The sequence below is a fragment of the Bemisia tabaci genome, chromosome 9, assembly GCF_918797505.1.
Source record: "Bemisia tabaci chromosome 9, PGI_BMITA_v3".
NCBI lineage: Eukaryota > Metazoa > Arthropoda > Insecta > Hemiptera > Aleyrodidae > Bemisia > Bemisia tabaci.
The window spans coordinates 26,119,338-26,137,087 of record NC_092801.1 but is presented as its reverse complement, the minus strand read 5'-3'; the positions used below and the strand labels follow the sequence as shown (position 1 = coordinate 26,137,087).

The 17,750-nt window shown below is 35.5% G+C and overlaps 1 protein-coding gene across 1 annotated transcript; it reads left to right on the top strand.

The window, feature by feature from the left end:
• The first annotated feature begins 1,597 nt into the window (after positions 1 to 1,597).
• On the top strand, positions 1,598 to 17,048 carry wfs1 (wolframin ER transmembrane glycoprotein wfs1). Its single transcript, XM_019052439.2, has 12 exons — positions 1,598 to 1,811; positions 2,460 to 2,567; positions 3,721 to 3,840; positions 5,005 to 5,101; positions 5,935 to 6,065; positions 7,263 to 7,918; positions 8,669 to 8,834; positions 9,740 to 9,907; positions 10,350 to 10,585; positions 11,080 to 11,349; positions 12,136 to 12,251; positions 13,661 to 17,048. Exons 1-12 carry the CDS (start codon positions 1,751 to 1,753, stop codon positions 14,001 to 14,003), a joined length of 2,472 nt encoding a protein of 823 aa, XP_018907984.2. The 5' UTR covers positions 1,598 to 1,750; the 3' UTR covers positions 14,004 to 17,048.
• The last annotated feature ends 702 nt before the right edge of the window (positions 17,049 to 17,750 follow it).

Below are 17,750 nucleotides of genomic sequence, written 5' to 3'. Positions count from 1 at the left end.
AGTATCCACGAAGCTTTTAAGTCCGACCGTTTCCGGGAAATGTGCATTCTCGACTCCTTTAGCACTTTGCAATAATACGCACTGTCAACTGTTATGTTTGGTGGTACAAAATGTTGATAAATGACACCTCGAAAATGAAAAAAACACAATAAGCATCACTTTATAGGCCGACTTTTCGATTTACGGCGATGAAGAATCTTCCTTAAAAACCGTAGGCGTAAACTTTCCTCGCTGATTTCAAATTGCCATAACTTGGTCAATTTTTATTTGATTGAGCTGATCTTGGTTTTAATCGATAGGTATTGAGTTGATCTTTAAAATGAAATCAAAATCATGTCTGTATCTATCTTACTTTCGAAGTTACAGAACAAGTCCCGGTGCTTTTGGGACACCTTATGTATACTTTACGCCGAATAAGCGAACCTGAAACTTAAATGCGTTAACTTCGCAGAGTTGCTTGAAGATTGGCTCGATCTTTTTCAAAAACATATGAGATTGGATGAAACAAATCAATCCAATATTTCAGAGGAAGATGGTAGGAAAACTGGTTGGAGGAATAAGGGCTTGTAAAATTCCTCCCCTCCCTGACTTTCTCTTCAATTACGGTCTCTGCATAAACGTATGAATAGCAAAAGAAAAGAAAAGAAAGATAGAAAAAAGAAAGAAAAAAAGAAAGAAAAAAAGAAAGATAGAAAAAACATGCTATGAAAAAAGTAATTTTAGGGTGAATTATTATTCTAGTATTATCTACTATGAATCGTAGGTAGGTACTCGAATGGAAAAACGAAGCCAGCATCAAAATTGTCGAACGGGCTTTTGAAATAATTCACTGCGAAACAATATTTGCTGGCACATCAGACACAAATCCTTGAATAGATAACTATTTAACCACAGAGGATGTTTTCTGGCCTATCTCGAAAATTGAAGGCAAAAAAGCAATGTCTGCAACGCGTCATACTCTATTGAGGATTCCGCCCTTTGGCCGATAATGAAAAAAAAAAAAAAAAAAAAAAAAAAACAGTAAGAGCCCGCAAAATATTGATCTTGACTTTTAATAACGACGTTATAAAATCCTCGCTGTTATGAATTTTTTGGTTTGAAAAAAGTATAAAATAAATAGGAATAAAAAAACGGACAGAGATTGTATTCCCCAAACTTGCGAAAAATTACGATAAAGATGGTTTGAAAATTTCGCTATCGAAAGGAATGAAAAGGTTCCCACTTTACGCGATCGATTAAAGGCTCAATAATAGGGCTTGCGCGAACTCATCAGTTCCATATATGAAACAGAATTTTCTTCAATATACTATCGCATCCTCTTTTAAACGTGGAGTATAGGACTTTTGTCGATGAAAACTTGCTTTAAAAATCAAAAGAAATTGCTTTAAAGGTTAAAATAGTTTGCGCTAAAAGCCCGTCAAATTGAATTTGGCGGGGATATTTTAAATTACCGCCATAATTTTCCCGCGCATTTTTCGCGCCATGATTTTAACCAATAACCGCCCCGTTTCCGGCAGATGGCGTTTCCGGTCAGGTTATCACGCCCACCGTCAATAAAAACATTTGACATTAGTTAGTGATAAGATAACATAACCTCAAAAGTTTACTCACCTCGTTTGCCTCTCAGTTTGGGGCCCCAAAACTGTGAAAGACTCTTTATCATTGGGAACCCTCGTAAGATGTGAACGTTCGAGCATAATCATTAAAAGTTTCTCGCTTTGTGTCATACATCAAAATAGCTCTCAACAGAATGGCCGGTTTTGTTCCCTTGCCCGTCAAAACATCTGCACGAAAGCAATGGACCCTGCATGGTGAGATTTAACCTAAATTCTTCCTTCTACTTTCTGCTCCGATGTAACAGGTATCAGCAACAACCTTTCAAAATCTCTGCTCTTTAAAGTTTCTGGATTTTGAAATTCCGGAATCCGGAGGAGCAACTTTGCATCATGGGGACATTTATGTTCACTGCATGTTCTTCGTCTTTTTATCGAATTGTTGTCATTTTGATTGCGAGTGAAAAATGTAGGTCTGTACTAGCCTAGGGCATTAAAACGGATTTGAATTTTTGAATGCCAATCAGTATTATGTTCCTAATGAACAGGTAAGCAAGGCAGATTGATTAAATACATTGATTTAAGTTAAACCTGAGCGTTGAATGTCACTATCGAATCCTCATTGTGTACATCTGAGTCTTGATACCTTTAAGCACTTTGCTCCAATATCATGAATTGTCATGTTGCACCTGAAGCTCTCTTCTGTAGTTACATCTTTCAGACTGTCAGACGCAATGATTGTAATTGTGAGAAGAGTGCTCTAGCAGGCTGGGTTTTGGAAACTATGTCGGCAAAGCAAAACAAGACCTAGCACTATACTAACCATGCAATGTATCGCAATTCAATGTCTTATGGGGCTGCTTTGAACTTACAATAAACTTTTTCTCTCTAATTTCCTCTTTTCAGATAACCGTCCCGGTGGGAGATTCAAACGTCTTGGAAGTTATTTATCTGAGAATGGATGTCCAGACTCGCAAGTGGACCTCGGGAAACAACTTTTGAAGGAAAATGGTGGTGAGTCAAAAAGAACTGTAATTCTTTTAAGTACCCAAGAGCCGCTTTCACAGTACTCTCTAGCGCTCTGTAACAGCTAGCCGCCAAAGTCCCCCATCCACTCTCAGCCTATCAGGGAGTTGGCATTCCTCATTTCTTGCAAAACCCCCCGTCGATATCTTTGTAATATCCCCTTTGTCTCTTCCATGGAGGAACCCAATTAAGCATCTTCATCGGCGGTCTTTTTTTTGTTATCCTGTTGACATGCTTATACCAGACTAGCTGTTTTGCGATGATGTAGGATACAATGTCACTTTCGACTGCCATGATCTGCCACACTATCATTCCGCACCTGATCTCCTCCAGAAATTGTCCTGTCAACCTCCTCTCTTCCATCTCCATTGCTCCTAGCATATCCTGTGTCGGTTTCTTTGGTTGCCAAACTTCACATCCACACATTAATATATTTTTAACAACCGACAGCATCTGAATTCTTCAAAATTCAGTTTCTGCTTGATGCATTTGTTAACCAACAGTCCCAAATCTAAACAAGAACTTGATGCAACTTGACACTACCGATATAATTCAAAAGTGTCCACGCAAACTGAACCTCAGCTGTTTGTTTGTCACCTTACTCTTTCAGTTTGGAGTTTGGATTGTAGCCGAGTGCGAGAAATAATGTAAAATTTCTTTAAAAAACTTACATTTTATTAACAAATTTAGACCGAAGCTTTTCGAAGCGAACGCTTCATTGTCAGGGTCACAAAATCAATATCACAAAGGCCATAATTTAAATTTCAAACAAGGTAACAGATTTCATTGATGGTAACAATTGATAACAAGCTATTAGATCAAATCACTCTTAATAATCGGTCTTAAGCTTTGGTCTAAATTTGTTAATAAAATGTAAGTTTTTTAAAGAAATTTTACATTATTTCTAGCACTCGGCTACAATCCAAACTCCAATATATTCAGTGCTACTACCTTCAGACATTGCATTACAATGTTCGCTGATTTTTTTTTTTTTCTTTCAGTTTATTCTAATTTTTATCAGTTACCGTTGTATCTGTCATGGTTAATCTTGTTTTATGTTTGCTCCTTTATAAACTTAATGTCTAAGATTTTTTAGTATGCATCAGAGGTTATCATATTAACGTCATTTCATCTACTTCAGATACAGACGGAGATCCTGATGAGAAAGCTCGACTTGGAGTGTACTGGTTGATCAAAGCATCTGAGCAAGGGCATGTTGAAGCCACCGAGCTATTGAAACAATGTTTACAGACAGGAAAAGGTAACCCAGTACTTTTACCTGAATTTTGCTGCTATAAATCTTTCCTCTGTACAGAATGAAGATACTTTATACAAATAACTCAAAAGTCTTCTTCTTTTAATTTACTGGCTTATATTCCAGTTGTGGAACCTACAGCCATCTATAGACAAAATTTCAAACTTGGTACTAATGAAAATGTATGGGTAAGGAAATGATTAGAAGGTAAGGTATTTTGTTTATTCTAGCCATCACCATTTTCACGCTTAGAGACCCTTCTAAGCGACTTCTTATACTGGGGAATATTGGGTCATGGATAACATTCAAAGTGAACATACAGTGGATTTAGGATTTATAATATTTTTTTTTTGGTGTTTTAAGATTTAGGATGATAAGGATATTAACTACGAGTCTAAGGAAGAGGATATCGGATAGTTCATTAAAGCATATAGCCAAGAAATAAGGTTGTTATAGTCTTCCTGTAAATAGTTAAAAACATTCCTAAGCAACCACTATCCGCAGAACTCAAAAGTCTTTATTTCACTTATCAAAGAAAATGAGGAGGCAGGGATGCCGAAAGATCTTAGCCTCTCTATCTCTTAAAGTGGCCTCCCTATTTCAAAAACTCTTTTTACTTCCAGAAGTTGTGAATGATGACCTTTTTCCCTCTTCATTACGTGTTTTGCGAAACATACATGATTCTCACCAGGGTTTTGCAAAGCAGGCAATTCTCACCATGATTTCACAGAAAGTATAGAAGTTTCGGGTTGGTCCTCCTATTTTTAATGCCCGTTGTCCATTTCCATTTTTGCTCACAAGCGATTCGCTATTTGCCGATCGCATGGTTGAGAAGTTTTTACTCCTTGTGAGGGAGGCTCAGCTATTGGTTGAAGAGGCAATTTGTACAGATACCCAATTTCAATTGAATATTGAACAAGAAAAGATTGAAACTGTTTGGTGAGTTTAAAAATGCAGATACATTTTTTGAAGATGGTCTTAATATAGTATTCACAATGAAATTTGAAAAATGTACATCTTGACAAGAGAAGCAGAAGGTTTCTCCCCAAATTTTTTCAAGTAACATCTAGTTTTAGGAGAGCCATAATTTCCATTTTTGCTTCTCTTTAATCAGTTCTTTGACCTAACTTTGTTTTCTGCCATAACCTACAATAATAATTTTCATTTCAGGAATTACGGAACAGAATTATTTAGATGTCAAAGCTTGTCTTGAAATGACCACAGAAGAAAAGGTTGCTCGCACAGCAGCGCGAACCATGTTTGCCTGGTAAGTTCTACGTCTTTAAGTCATTCAAGCCCATCTCTGACATGTGACAGTCTGAAAGAAAAGTCGTCTCATATCCTTTCAAATTAATAACTGAGGTATTGGTTCTTACCACCACTTACAAGATTGTTTTGTAGACACTTTAATGCAAAATACGACAGAAACTGTTGTGAGTAATACACCAGACCTGTGATCCTTTGCAGTTTGCAGTATATATAAATTGTGGTTTTGAAAGAAGGCTACATGGGTTTCTAAGCTAAAATTATCAGATTTTACTTGAAAGTTTTGGATTCACTCTTTCTTGGCTTCAAAAACACGAAACCGCAATGCTATTCATTCTCTTAGGCACCGCAGAGTATTTACTGCCAAAAATTCAAATCATAATATTTCACCCTTACTTCGATAAAAATCGATCTCCTGGAAAAATTACGTTCATGCATCCAGATCCATGTTCTCGTGTGTTGTTATACATGTTCAACAAGTTAGAAGATACTAATATCCGGCCATTTTGCAAAAAGTAGATTACTCGATCAATATCTCGAAATTTTAAGTTGAATTTCCTTCAAAAACATGTCATTTAGTCAACCAAAGATATTCAATGTGTGTATGAGTAGGTATCTAGAAAATATAGAAAATTCTTCCACGGTTCATTTCCTCGTGTATTTTAAAGTATTTGAAAACACTGCAAGAAACTTAAAATTATTAGAAGTAGCAGTTTTTGTCTTCTCACTTAGAATTATTTCACCAAATCTTTTTACATATTCCTTTGCAATCATGTAGTTTTCAATATTTTCGTATTTCTTATAACTTACACTGTAACGTACTGTTGTCACTAGTCTGTCTGCTGGCAAGGATTTTATTACCTCAGAACAACTATCTCAACAAATGGGAAGGCTTGAACTGCCTTCTACCTCCGCATCAAATGGTGGACCAGTTCCCAATGAAGATTCAGAAGAACCTGCACCAGGTAAATGATGCTATTTTCTTATTTTGTCAAAAAGTTTGATCTTATCAGAATCTTTTAAACGTTTATGTGCTTCTTAGATAGACATTTGAAGAAATGCCATATCTTCAGTTAAGTTCCCCAAGCCTCAGAAAGCTCTCCCAAGTACCTGTTCTTGAATATGAGACAATGAACAATGAAACAATAATTTTTAATTCAATGTGATTAAACTAGTCATGTAGAACACTTCATTTTCTTTTAACAGAAGACAAGAGTTCCAGAATTTCTGGCCTCCATATCCTCGTAAATTTAATTCATGTAGATAGATACAAGGCACACAGTTCTTTTAGTAGTTACGATATTTTAAATTTTGTTTACATTAAAAAAAAGAGAGAAAATATCAATTAGGTATTGAATTTTTGACAAGAAGAACGTGCACTTGGTTCACAGAAATTTTCCTGGATTATTTTAGCAACAAGTACTATCCAACAAAAAACAACTTGAAGGTTTCTTGTTGGTCATTGGCGTCCTGAAAAATCCAGGAAAATTCCTGTGGACAAAATCCTCTACTTTTTTTAATGCGCAAGAATTAAAAATCACTCAACAAGCTCATTGCCTCAAGGCATCTATGTGGGAGCCTTTGAATATGGCAACATCTTATGTTTTGGGTTTGTGTCTTTTTCAGAAGACCAACTCTTTTTTTCTTTTCTTCTCTCCCTTCTTTTTTTTTTTTAAAAAAAATGTCATCATTAGTCAAGCAGCAAATACAAGTGTGAAAAATGCAACTTCTATTTTCAAAGCATTCTCTAAGACCTCAAAAATGTGTTGCAAGTCCTAGAAAAATAATTCATTCATCAAGAAATCGTCAGGTGCCCTTGATTTTGATTTCAGAAAGCTGTCATGAATCACTCTGCTGTGCTAGGAAAAAACGTTGTACGAACATTCGAGAGTTGCTAATTTTCTTCCAATAATATGTTTACTTTTGCGGAATTTTATGAATATTCTCTCTTGAAATTTCCATGTAATTTTGATCTGATTGCACCTAAAATTTTCTGAGGAATCTGAAGAGAAATATTCACAAATTTCCGTGAAAATTAATATTTTATTGAAGGAAATTCGGAAGTGTCGGAGGCATTCTTCCTTAGCATGGCAGCACTGCAGTATTTCTTCATCTTAGTCACTGTAAAAACTACGATTCTGAAACGAACTTTTATTTTTCAGACTGGCGGTCACGTCTCGTGAGTGGAGGCGAAAAACTATCTGAAGACATGCTCGTTCTAGCTGCTAGTCACTACGCCCAAGGCGAACTACCTATTGTCCAGCGAGTCCTAACTCTGAAACAGAGTCAAGAAGAAAGTCATCGGCGATGGAATGTTCGTTATCTCAAGCACAGTCTGACGCACCCTCTAGAAGCCCTCGAATCAGCATGTTTCTCGTTCATAGAATACTTCGGCAGATACCAATTTTTCCGAAAACTTTTAAACTTCTCTCTTCTACACGTACAAATCGTCGCAATCCTAGCACTCTACTCCATCATCGGCTACGATGATGTCGTTGCAAAGTTACCGTTAACTCTTTATGCAGTGTCATTTGCTATTTTGATTGTTTCTACCTGTAAAATATTGTTCAGCAAAAGAGACTTCCACCAGTTTCGGCGGTGGTCAAACTTGTTTATTGCGTATTCAAACGAAAACTTATCGCCTCAAGAGGCTGAGTTATTGTACTTAAAGAACAATCTTCGGCCATATATTATATTTTTCCTAGTGTTACTCGTGAATCTAAGCTTATACCCGTTTGTGGCAGATGAACTAAAATTTTACTCGGAACTAACTGTGATATCTTTTTGTGCTACTTTTTTTTCCCTTCAATCATTTTCGGTAAGTATTCTTCAATCTATCCGGATCACCCTAATAAATTAGTTCAGTTAACCCTGATATTGCTTCCAAGGCCAGTACCTACCTGATCAGTAATATGATTGTTTAAGATTTCGTATCATCGTAAAATTCACTCAGAGTTTTTAAAATAAAAAATCTGTATTAAAAAACCTCTTGTACAGTCATTTTAGAAGATCGAGGTCTCTAATATTGTTTCTTTATTTATTGATAAATGTATGGGCTGCAAATCCAATATTATAGCAAAAAAACTATGTAACAATCGATCAGGAATGCCGAATCACAACAGCTCAATCAACTTGACAGGAAAAAAATAAAAATCAGAGACTAACTTAATTTAAACAAATGAATTAAATAAATAAGAGAGAATGATATCTAAGAGATCAGGAGAAAAACAATTCAAGGGTGAAAATATTGACGAATAGCCAGATCTCTCGCAACCCGATCAAACATTAAGAAAAGTTCATTGCCAAATGACATTTAGAACGATTGCTTGGTTTTTTGTAATCAAGACGAAAGGTTAACACAATTTTCAAGAGGGCAAAACTTTTTTTCAAGAACATCATCTCTTCTCTTGGTGCCTGTTTTGCCTCAAATTATGTGTTATTCAAGTAATAAATTGCGCTACCTACCATTAAATGAGAAAATAAATACAAATTTATATTATGGAATAATTGTTTATATAATGGAATTTTCGATCCATCTTTAATCATTATGCTTTTTTGTTCTTCTCAGTTTCGGTCTCAAAGCATCAGCAGTCCAAAATCATTTGACTGGCTAGCTTTGTTCTCGTTTGGTGTGCATGTCTTGGCAAAATACCCGTATGAAACGGACACGGTGGTGAGTCAAGGATGGCGTTATCTGGATGTTCAAGTCCCCACTTTTGCTTCCTATGTTGTCGGTGAGTTTGTGGATTGTCAAATAGTTAGAAGCTATATTTTGGAAGATTTGATCCGTTATGTTAAATTATCATAGCAAATTCTTTACTTATCTCTCTTTAGTGTTTTTGATTTAGCCCAACAGATTCGATCATTATCTCTTGTGGACGAAACCCTTTTATTTGAACCGCATTTTGAACTGTTCTCAAGAAAATCCTTCCAAATGTTTTAATTAGGTCTTGATCAGAATTTTTTAATCTTCAAAATACTGAATTCTTCAACATTTCTCTGAAAATGTTCTTTATGTATACACCCCTTACATGACCACCCTCTCTCCTATTCTGATTTCAAGTTATTCACATTTTTATCTTTGAATACCGCTGTGGAACATCCTACTACTCCATCTTTCACAGGGTGTCTACCATCAGTAAAAACCGAAAATATCTGGAAATTTGATGTCATCAAGAAAAATCTGGAAAATATCAGGAACTAAAGCAGTCATGTAACAGAAAATCTCGAGTGCGTCGAACATTTTTCAACAACGTGAAGTTTAGTATATACAAAAGTGCAACATTTGATTTAATTCATTAAATCCGTTGGTTTGTAAAATCTAACAAGGTTCAATGTATATGTACAAAAAATCAGAAAATCTCACGTAAAATATCAGGAATCATCAGAAGAATATCAGGAATATCCGAAATCAAATTTTGCTAGACTTCCTGTTTCAGATGTAGTATTCACTACTCTAGTGTTGGTCGTTTTCAGTCCATTATGCAGCATGTTTCCCATGGTGCTTAGAATGAAATGCCACATCCCACTCAATTTTCGATTTTTTGGCTCTTCGCCTATGGATGACTAGCCTAGGCCTCATGATGAGACTTCAAATGTTATTCTTGCTGATTTTGTAATTTTTCTTCGTATTTTTCAGGTAATGGTATAGAATTCTGTCTCAATTTCCGTGCCCTTTTTTACTTGCTGATTCCGGCTGTTTTTGTGAGAATGGCTTCCCGTGACAAGTGGAGGGGGATCTATAAATCTTTTATCCCACATTGCGTATCTCTTGCCTGGTGGCAGTTAACCCTTATCCTAGCACAAGGTGAGATTTTTTCTCCTGTTCAATTCTTTTTGCAAAAGTGTCAACTTTTTTCACTGTAGGAATTGATTGAAAACTCTCCTATTAATACTGTCAAATAATAAGTACTAAATTCGTAGGTTTTGATAGCGTGTCTAATAATAAAAGTCTGATGAAAGAAAAGATATGTGTTGTACATCATGTCAATATTTAAATTCAGAACAAAAGGGTAAATTGTACTTTGTCAAACTTGAGATAACACTATTAAGAGGAGATTTCAAGTCGAAATGTAAGAATTTTATGGGGTTTTATTTCTGTCATTTGAATGATTCAAAAGAATATTCTTGCGTTGACTTTAAATGTATTTAACCATTGGCCTTCGCCATGAAAGGCTTTTCATCATTTTTGGGTGTGTCGAAAAATGGACCTTTAACTTTACCTTTATCAGATTTTTTATCATTTTCAGGAGCTACATGGTATGGACTTCTACGATGTACCCTAGCACTGGTTGGTTTCGTTCTCTTCTTGCCATTGGCAACATTTGCCTCAATTCTGCTACCTGTTGTTGCAGCTGGTAAACTTCTGGCAGATTACGATACCTTCATAAGAGTAATCACCACTATAATCGTTGCGTCATCTCCGATCATCCTTTCCATTATTTTCTCCAGGTGGAATGCTGCGCGGTATTTTGTATGGATTCAGGTTGGTACCATGTTACTTTTGTAAGGTACATATTGATGATGAAAGTCCAAAGTTGACACTACAGAATTAGTGTTTTATTTTATTAATGATGTTTCCGGCGCAGCATTTAGGGATGGTAAAAAGGAAAGCAGATTGTGAAGTAAGGAAGTGTCTGCAGTCTTTTCCAGTACTCTCATCCAAATTATTATGCTATTTCTTTCTAGTAATAATTGTTGCTCTCGCTTTCACCAAAATTTGCAACAGACCCAATACACAAGTAGGTTCAAACTTAATTGCATATTACTCTAGTATTATGATGTAAACTCTATGAGTTTCTTTGAGTCCATGAGTTAAAGTCAGACAAAAACATTAGCAACATTGCCTCTAACGCATAATTTTATAAAGGTGTACTTGGTTAAATCACGAGTACTCCATTCTTGCACGAACTCCTTATCAAAACCGTATTAAGGGCTCTATTCATCTATTGAGATTAATTTTTATTTTTTGCCTGACAGTTCATAATGTCCTTGATGGCTGCAATGATCCTCTTTGCAACCTGGGACCAACCACCTGCTACGTCTGTTTCTGCTAAATTGACCACAAAACAGTCACTGTCCTTGGCCGAGTTTCAAGACTACTGCCAACAGGATGGGTCAAGTATTGATGCTAAAGCAAAGTGCTTACAGCTCATCGGCCAATCTGTCACTTGGGACGGGACTGTGCAGTCCGTCAGAATCACTAATGTTGATAATCCTGCATTAAGCATCATCAATAAGTTACCTTTTGTAAGTTTTTTTAGATTCATTTGTATCGAAGAATTAATTTTTTCTTAAATTTTTCATTCATCAACTCAGGGTTGCCACAGTCAGGGAATACCGGGAAAACCTGGGAATGTCAGGCAAAATGACAAAAGTCTTAGGGAAAAAGTGTCAAGTCATCTGCTTTCTAGAATGAGTTTGGCGTTTCAAACAACACATTTTGCATGAAAACCATATCAAATAATGTCTCTTTAACCATCTAGGCATACCCTTAATTGGTCACCAAACCTGGTGTTTTTTATTTAATATTCTGAAAGTACCAGGAGAGTAGAATGTGTCTTGATTTATTGCGTGATTTTGGAACCAAAATACCTACCAAGCCTGCGTTTAAAAAGTCCAAAGACTCCAATGGTCTCACCTCATCAACTGTCAGCTTTTGATTTTTCAGATTTTGATTAGCCTTTTCTTTTCTCAGAAATGATTTTCGAAATTCTTGGTTTTTTAAGACTAGGTATACCACAACCTTGAAAAAAATGTTTGCTGCCGCTCTATTGGAAAAATGCTTGAAATTTAAATATATAAGACCAAGACTGCACAAATGTGAGAAGCAATCAGGGAACCAGCAATTTTTTTTCAAGTTATCTGGCGCTTTATTCATTTAACATTTTTAAAAGAATATGCAGTTCTAGATATTTTTCTATTTTCGTCAAGTATAAGTTGCTGTGCACGAAGTGTATCCGTTCTGATTTCAAAACCAGGTACCTTCCCTTGATATGTATGAGCTCTTTTTTAAATTCTCTTTTTATTTTACAGAGGTTGAGATCATCTGCTGCGTGTCTGTTTGGTGAGAAATTTCCTATGGATGCTTTGAAAAACAATGAACTCGAGGAGAAACTTTCTAATGAATGCCATGTTTCAAACTGGAATAGGTAAGTCATTAGTCATGCAACATTTATTAGTAATAATTGTGAAGCTATTCATTTCTTCAAAGTTTTAACATCGCACTTTATTTCACGGAAAATCATCTATCTGCGAAATAATCTTGCAGTGGCAATAATGCAACTTTGATCTGCGTATTACTTCTGCATAATCTAGTTTTCTTTGAAATTTCGACTAGGTATTTCTGTTATTTTCAAGATTTTCATAGGTGTAGAAATTAGAAATAAGTCTTTTATTGTGCAATTTTTGCTATTTTCTATATCTAACATTTCTGTAATGAAAGCTAATTATTTCAATCTGTAGAATTACTGCATGAGTCTCAGGTGTCTTAAAATATTTGAAGTTACTGGTTTGTACCAAGGTAATGAGGCTGTCGCAAGAAAAAATAATTTAAAAAAGCTCAAAACAGCTTTTTTGATGGAAAAAAAGAGGCTGTTTCCGTACTGCCCTTGATGGAGTCTATTATTTTGAACACAATGAGTCAGTTGCGGTAGCCACAGAATCATGTTATGATTGTTCAAGCTTGCAGATTCCAAATTTCTACATCCAATATTAATGGAGATACCGCTTATTATTACAAAACACGTCGTATGATGTACTCAATCACGGTTGTGTACATCATGGTTTCTCCTACCTTGGTTTCATTAATCAGTACCACACATATTTGCACTGATCGCTTAATGTAAAAAATGGATGCAACCAAGGTGGAAGAAACCATGGCATGCTCTACTGCATTGGATGGCAACTCTCTCCATGTTTTTTCAATGAGTGGTATCTCCATTAACATTGGACGTAGAAACTTGGCGTTTGATCAGATTTTATTATTTCTTGCCAGTCTATAAGCTCAAACTATCAAAACAAAATTCTTTAAGCAGCACAACTGACCCATTGTACTTTTGAGTTAATAGGAATTCTCATTTCCAACCCAAAAGAAACAGGGCAGTACGTCTGATGTACGATCCCATTTTGGTAGCTTATTGGCCATTGCCCGATCAAGTTTTTGCTCGATTTACTTTGAGTAACGGCGCGAGGCAAGCTTTTCCTGGGCCGGACTTTTGGGCTGGAGATTCAGTCTTGGCCATGGAACGCTTCATCTGATGCCTTAAAACTGTGGAGCAATCGAACGGCCGAGGTCTGATGTGTAGCTGGAGGCCTGCAGTCCTACACATGAGTAGTTAAGAGTTGAAGCTCAGTAAAAGTGAAGTTTTAGTGTAGAAGTATAGTGACGAATGTAGCGTGAAGCTGCATTGTAAGCAAGAACTGAGGGTTTCCAGTCTCAATATTTTGTCGCTCCATACTAGTTGTTGTCTCGTTCCTCAGCTCAACCACCCTTACCATCTGAGTAACCCCCCCCCCCACTTAGTACACATGGCCAGATATTAATTTTCTCTGTTTACAGGTACACTCTAAATATCAGCGCTCAAATTTCGATGAACGCTTGGCAACCTCCCACACGCGTGTCTCTCCTCGCCGGCAACGCTTTCTACAACTTCACACGCCTGCTGAAAGAGGGTGATACGATATTGTTCACTGGCATCCTTACTCCGGAGGAGTCCGGTCTCCTGTCGCCAAGTGAACCCAGTCTCCTTCTCCAGGCAATTGGATGCATAACGTGCCATGACACTTCCCTCGATAACCAAACAATTGTCTCGTCAACATCAGTGATCAACTTGAGTAGCCTCTACATGTGCTTGAAGTTCATTTTGAACTTTGTTTTCAATCCGATCGTGATTTTTCGGTAGAGGAATCTTTGCTGATCACACCTCGACCAGTCTAATTTGACAATACTGAACAGATCCTATCCTGTAACTTAATTTTTAAGAAAAACTCGTATTTTTTATTTTGATGGCAGTTCTACATATTTTTTTGTCCCTTTCTTTTTTTTCCTTTGACAGAATGAAGTACTTGAAGATGAGCTTAGACTGTAAATTATGTTACAGAGCAGATGTAATCTGTTTCATCTAGGGAGCTCATCATCTACAGCTGTCGTGTTACCAGAAAAAAGGAAGTTACTCTTCCTGAGGGCAAAATCATGGTCTCGTTTTTAAGCATCATACAACAGTATTTCCTCCTCCCTTTCTCCCTTAATTTAATTATCTTCTACATTATTAAGCCATTAAGTTTATTTTAGTAGTTGATAGTTTTTGAATTTGGTTTTCAGTAATCTATCGAAGATCCAAGAGGACGATTTTTCAAAATCGCAGCAGTTACAAAGAACCTAGGAATTTTAAGTCTGCACTTGTAAATTTATTATTATTTTTGCGTCTTCTTGATGACAGGAGTATGAAATTCATGTTATCATAATTTCTTCAGATACGTTTGAGACTGCGACAAAGAGGCGTTGTTCAAAATATCTCACCATTTTGCTAGGAGTATTTTTTTGTGTACTCTCAATTTTATAGGGGTAATTTTTACTGTAAGCAAATGCAGTCCATCATGTATGAAGTAAAATAGCAGTGGTTTAAAGAAATGCATTTGAATCTTATTTTGCAATAAGGAACTACTGTTCTTGACTGTAAATACGACATATGTGCTATTAGTTCCCCTATGCGGTTATGTGCTTTTACACATAAGTCAAAAGTGGTAGTTCTTAATTGCAATATGTAGTCTATTCGATTATCTAATAATCCAGTGATAATTTGGTATTTGTTAAGCCTACCATCATCTGTCCTACCTTTCATGGTGTGTTTTTTTTATCATTAAAAATTAAATCTACTATCAAAAATACTATTTAAGCCTATGAACCCAATATTTGGTATGTACCAATATTTCTATTACCAGTTTATGCGTGAAATTATCTTAGTTTTTACAAGAATAAAAAGTTGCCTGTCATTCTTCCGAATGATTCTTTATCTTTTACACTTCAGCAGGATTGCTTGACTGTACTATATTGTAAATACAAGTAGACTTTTCGTATGATTAATGTTAATTTATTACTAGAGTTTATGTCCATTAAGGTGGCGGACTTTAGAATGCAGCTGGAGGTGTGTTGGTTTCATTTCCCATTGTAAAGCTCGATGTTAGAATCAATATGACAGAATTTCCACCTCTTTCTGAAAGTCGGCTATCTTATTGGTATGAACGCATTTCAGCTACTTGATAGTTTTTTAACAAATAACTTAAACTTACCATTCTTTTTTTTTTGCCAAGGAATTGTACATACATAGTCAGATAAGTAATTAAAATGAAACTCGAGGTCTTGTCGTAAGATGTTCCTTATTTTTACCATTTATCGTAACTATAGGTGCCCGAATCTCCAGCTGAAGTCTCATGTGAACGAGTGTATGTAGTTTTAAGAAAAAGAATGCTTCCAACTCGAAATCTCAAATGTTTACCTGGTTCTAATATTTTCTCTTTTTTGTGCGGAAAATAATTTATTGCTCATCTTACCTGCTCATAATGATTTCTGTTAACTTTAATTATTATATCGAAATCTTGCACGGTTGAGTTAATATTTTTAGTTCCGACATCAATTTTTCTATTTTTTTTCACTTAATGATTTATGTGCATCTCTGAACTGTAGTCTGCCAAATCGTCTCATTTTTCTCATGAAATGCTGAAAGAGAGAAAGTCACCAAAACTTTTATCAACAATAAAATCACCTTTTTTCCCCCTTTTTTTTTTGTTTTTTTGTTGTAACAAAAATCATAATGGATATCGTCTAGTCTTTTTCAGTGTCAGGAGCCTGTAACTTTTGTTGGCTTGAATCAGTAGATATTGCATTTAAGTATTATCAAAATGTATCGAACTTCATAATAACTAGAAACTAGATTTGATCGATGTTTGCGCAGCTATCGTATTTTCAATCGCTTTTTGTTTTCTGTTTAGGCTGGATATTTTCGTACTACATAGTTCTTTTTATTAATCATTTGCATAATACCAGACAAATCACTTCTATACCTTCAATTTCTGCACCTTGCTTTAAAAATTCAACGTTTTCATGTGTAGCAATAGTGTTTTTAAGACACCAGTCTACTTAGTATTCAGTTTGTAAAAAGTATTTCATGAAAATATGAAGGCGAAAATATTCAACCTTGCTGTGGAATGAAATTTTTTCTGATAGATTTTTTGTTTCCTCTCCTTTTCTCAATTTTTTTAAAGTAATAATTATTTTTAAATCTCTGCAGTTTTTCTGCGTTTAACGAAATAAGTAAACATTTATCTTAAGTTATTTTTGAAATTGTAACAATTTTAGGTGAATGATTCAAGCATCATACTCTAATCTTCCGGTTTAACACAATAATCACTCTTTGTAAATTGTAGACTAATTATTACTTAATGGACTCTAACCAATTTTAGAGATAGAACTGATTAGTTAAGTATCTAAAGGTAAATTTTTCCTAAATTATTTTGCGACAAGCAAGATTTTTTAATCGCTTTGAGAAAAATAAAACCACATGAATCAGGCAAAATTATGACAATTGCCTCATCCAGAAATAGTCTTATCTGACCAGTATTCAAAGTAATAGTGAGGCAATTAAGGGAAGGATTTATTATGAAGAAGTAAATGTCTTTCTGTAATTTTTCCCATAATTAGCACCTACAGCATGTAAGCAGTCTTTTCAAATTTTTGCGTCTTACGTAAAAGAATATTTCTTTTCATCCATATGAACTTGATCACAACCACATTTAAGCTTGTAATTCTTCAATAGTATTTAGGGAATCTGTAATTTTTTCATTTCCTCTACCATTTAATTTCAATTCTTGTGTTGTTATATTCGTTCAGTTCCAAGATTATGTTTTGTGCCAGTTTATTTTTGAACAGTAAACGGTGTTCTATTTTGTAATCCTTAAAGTTCTTTTTTTCATCTCTCCTCTCCTTGTGAAAGTATGTCATTGCTTCACTGACCCTAAAATTTCATCAGACCACTGATGTCCTAAAATCATACTTTAATAATTAGATCTTGCAGATTATCAAAAAGTGATGGGATATGAAAGCATTTTCAGCCAAAATATTTTACGGATGTGCTTATATCTGCTTAGAGAAAGAAGACTGTGCACCCTTAAGCTGAAGAAGTGAGGAGTTATCATCCAAACCCTTCTTGCACAGCAGTTGAGTCCAAGACCCAGCACGACACAAGAACTTATTTTCGTCCTTTTCATTTATTCCTTCAAAAAAAAACCATGTTGAAGGACCCATAAGTAGTGTGCTCCGTAAGGGATTTCAAGATTGCTATCATGTTATTGATCTGAATCAATCGGAGAACCTTACGAGGGAAAATCCCTCTTCCCAGATTCCAAATAAAAAATTTTGTGTCCAATAATTGGCAGCGTTCTTAACTAAGTATTTTAGAAAATTAAAATTAAACTCACTTCATGCAAATTACGAGTAAAAGGGAGCAATGCTTTGAAATCGCTTAACATGATAACACTTTCCGGCAGAGACTAGGAGCAACAGATAGGCTTCACTATTCTTGAGGGAAGTTTCTCTAAGGGCTCAAACGCAGAGCTAGCATCACTTTACAAAGGCAGTCAGGCCAGCTGGAACA

What these genes read in the sequence shown, in the direction of transcription:
- wfs1 (XM_019052439.2), top strand. Translation starts at nt 1,751, where the DNA reads ATGGCCGGTTTTGTTCCCTTGCCCGTCAAAACATCTGCACGAAAGCAA. An exon ending in TTCAGAAGAACCTGCACCAG is followed by an intron (nt 6,066 to 7,262) that starts GTAAATGATGCT and finishes TTTATTTTTCAG; the next exon opens with ACTGGCGGTCACGTCTCGTG. An exon ending in CATGTTTCAAACTGGAATAG is followed by an intron (nt 12,252 to 13,660) that starts GTAAGTCATTAG and finishes CTCTGTTTACAG; the next exon opens with GTACACTCTAAATATCAGCG.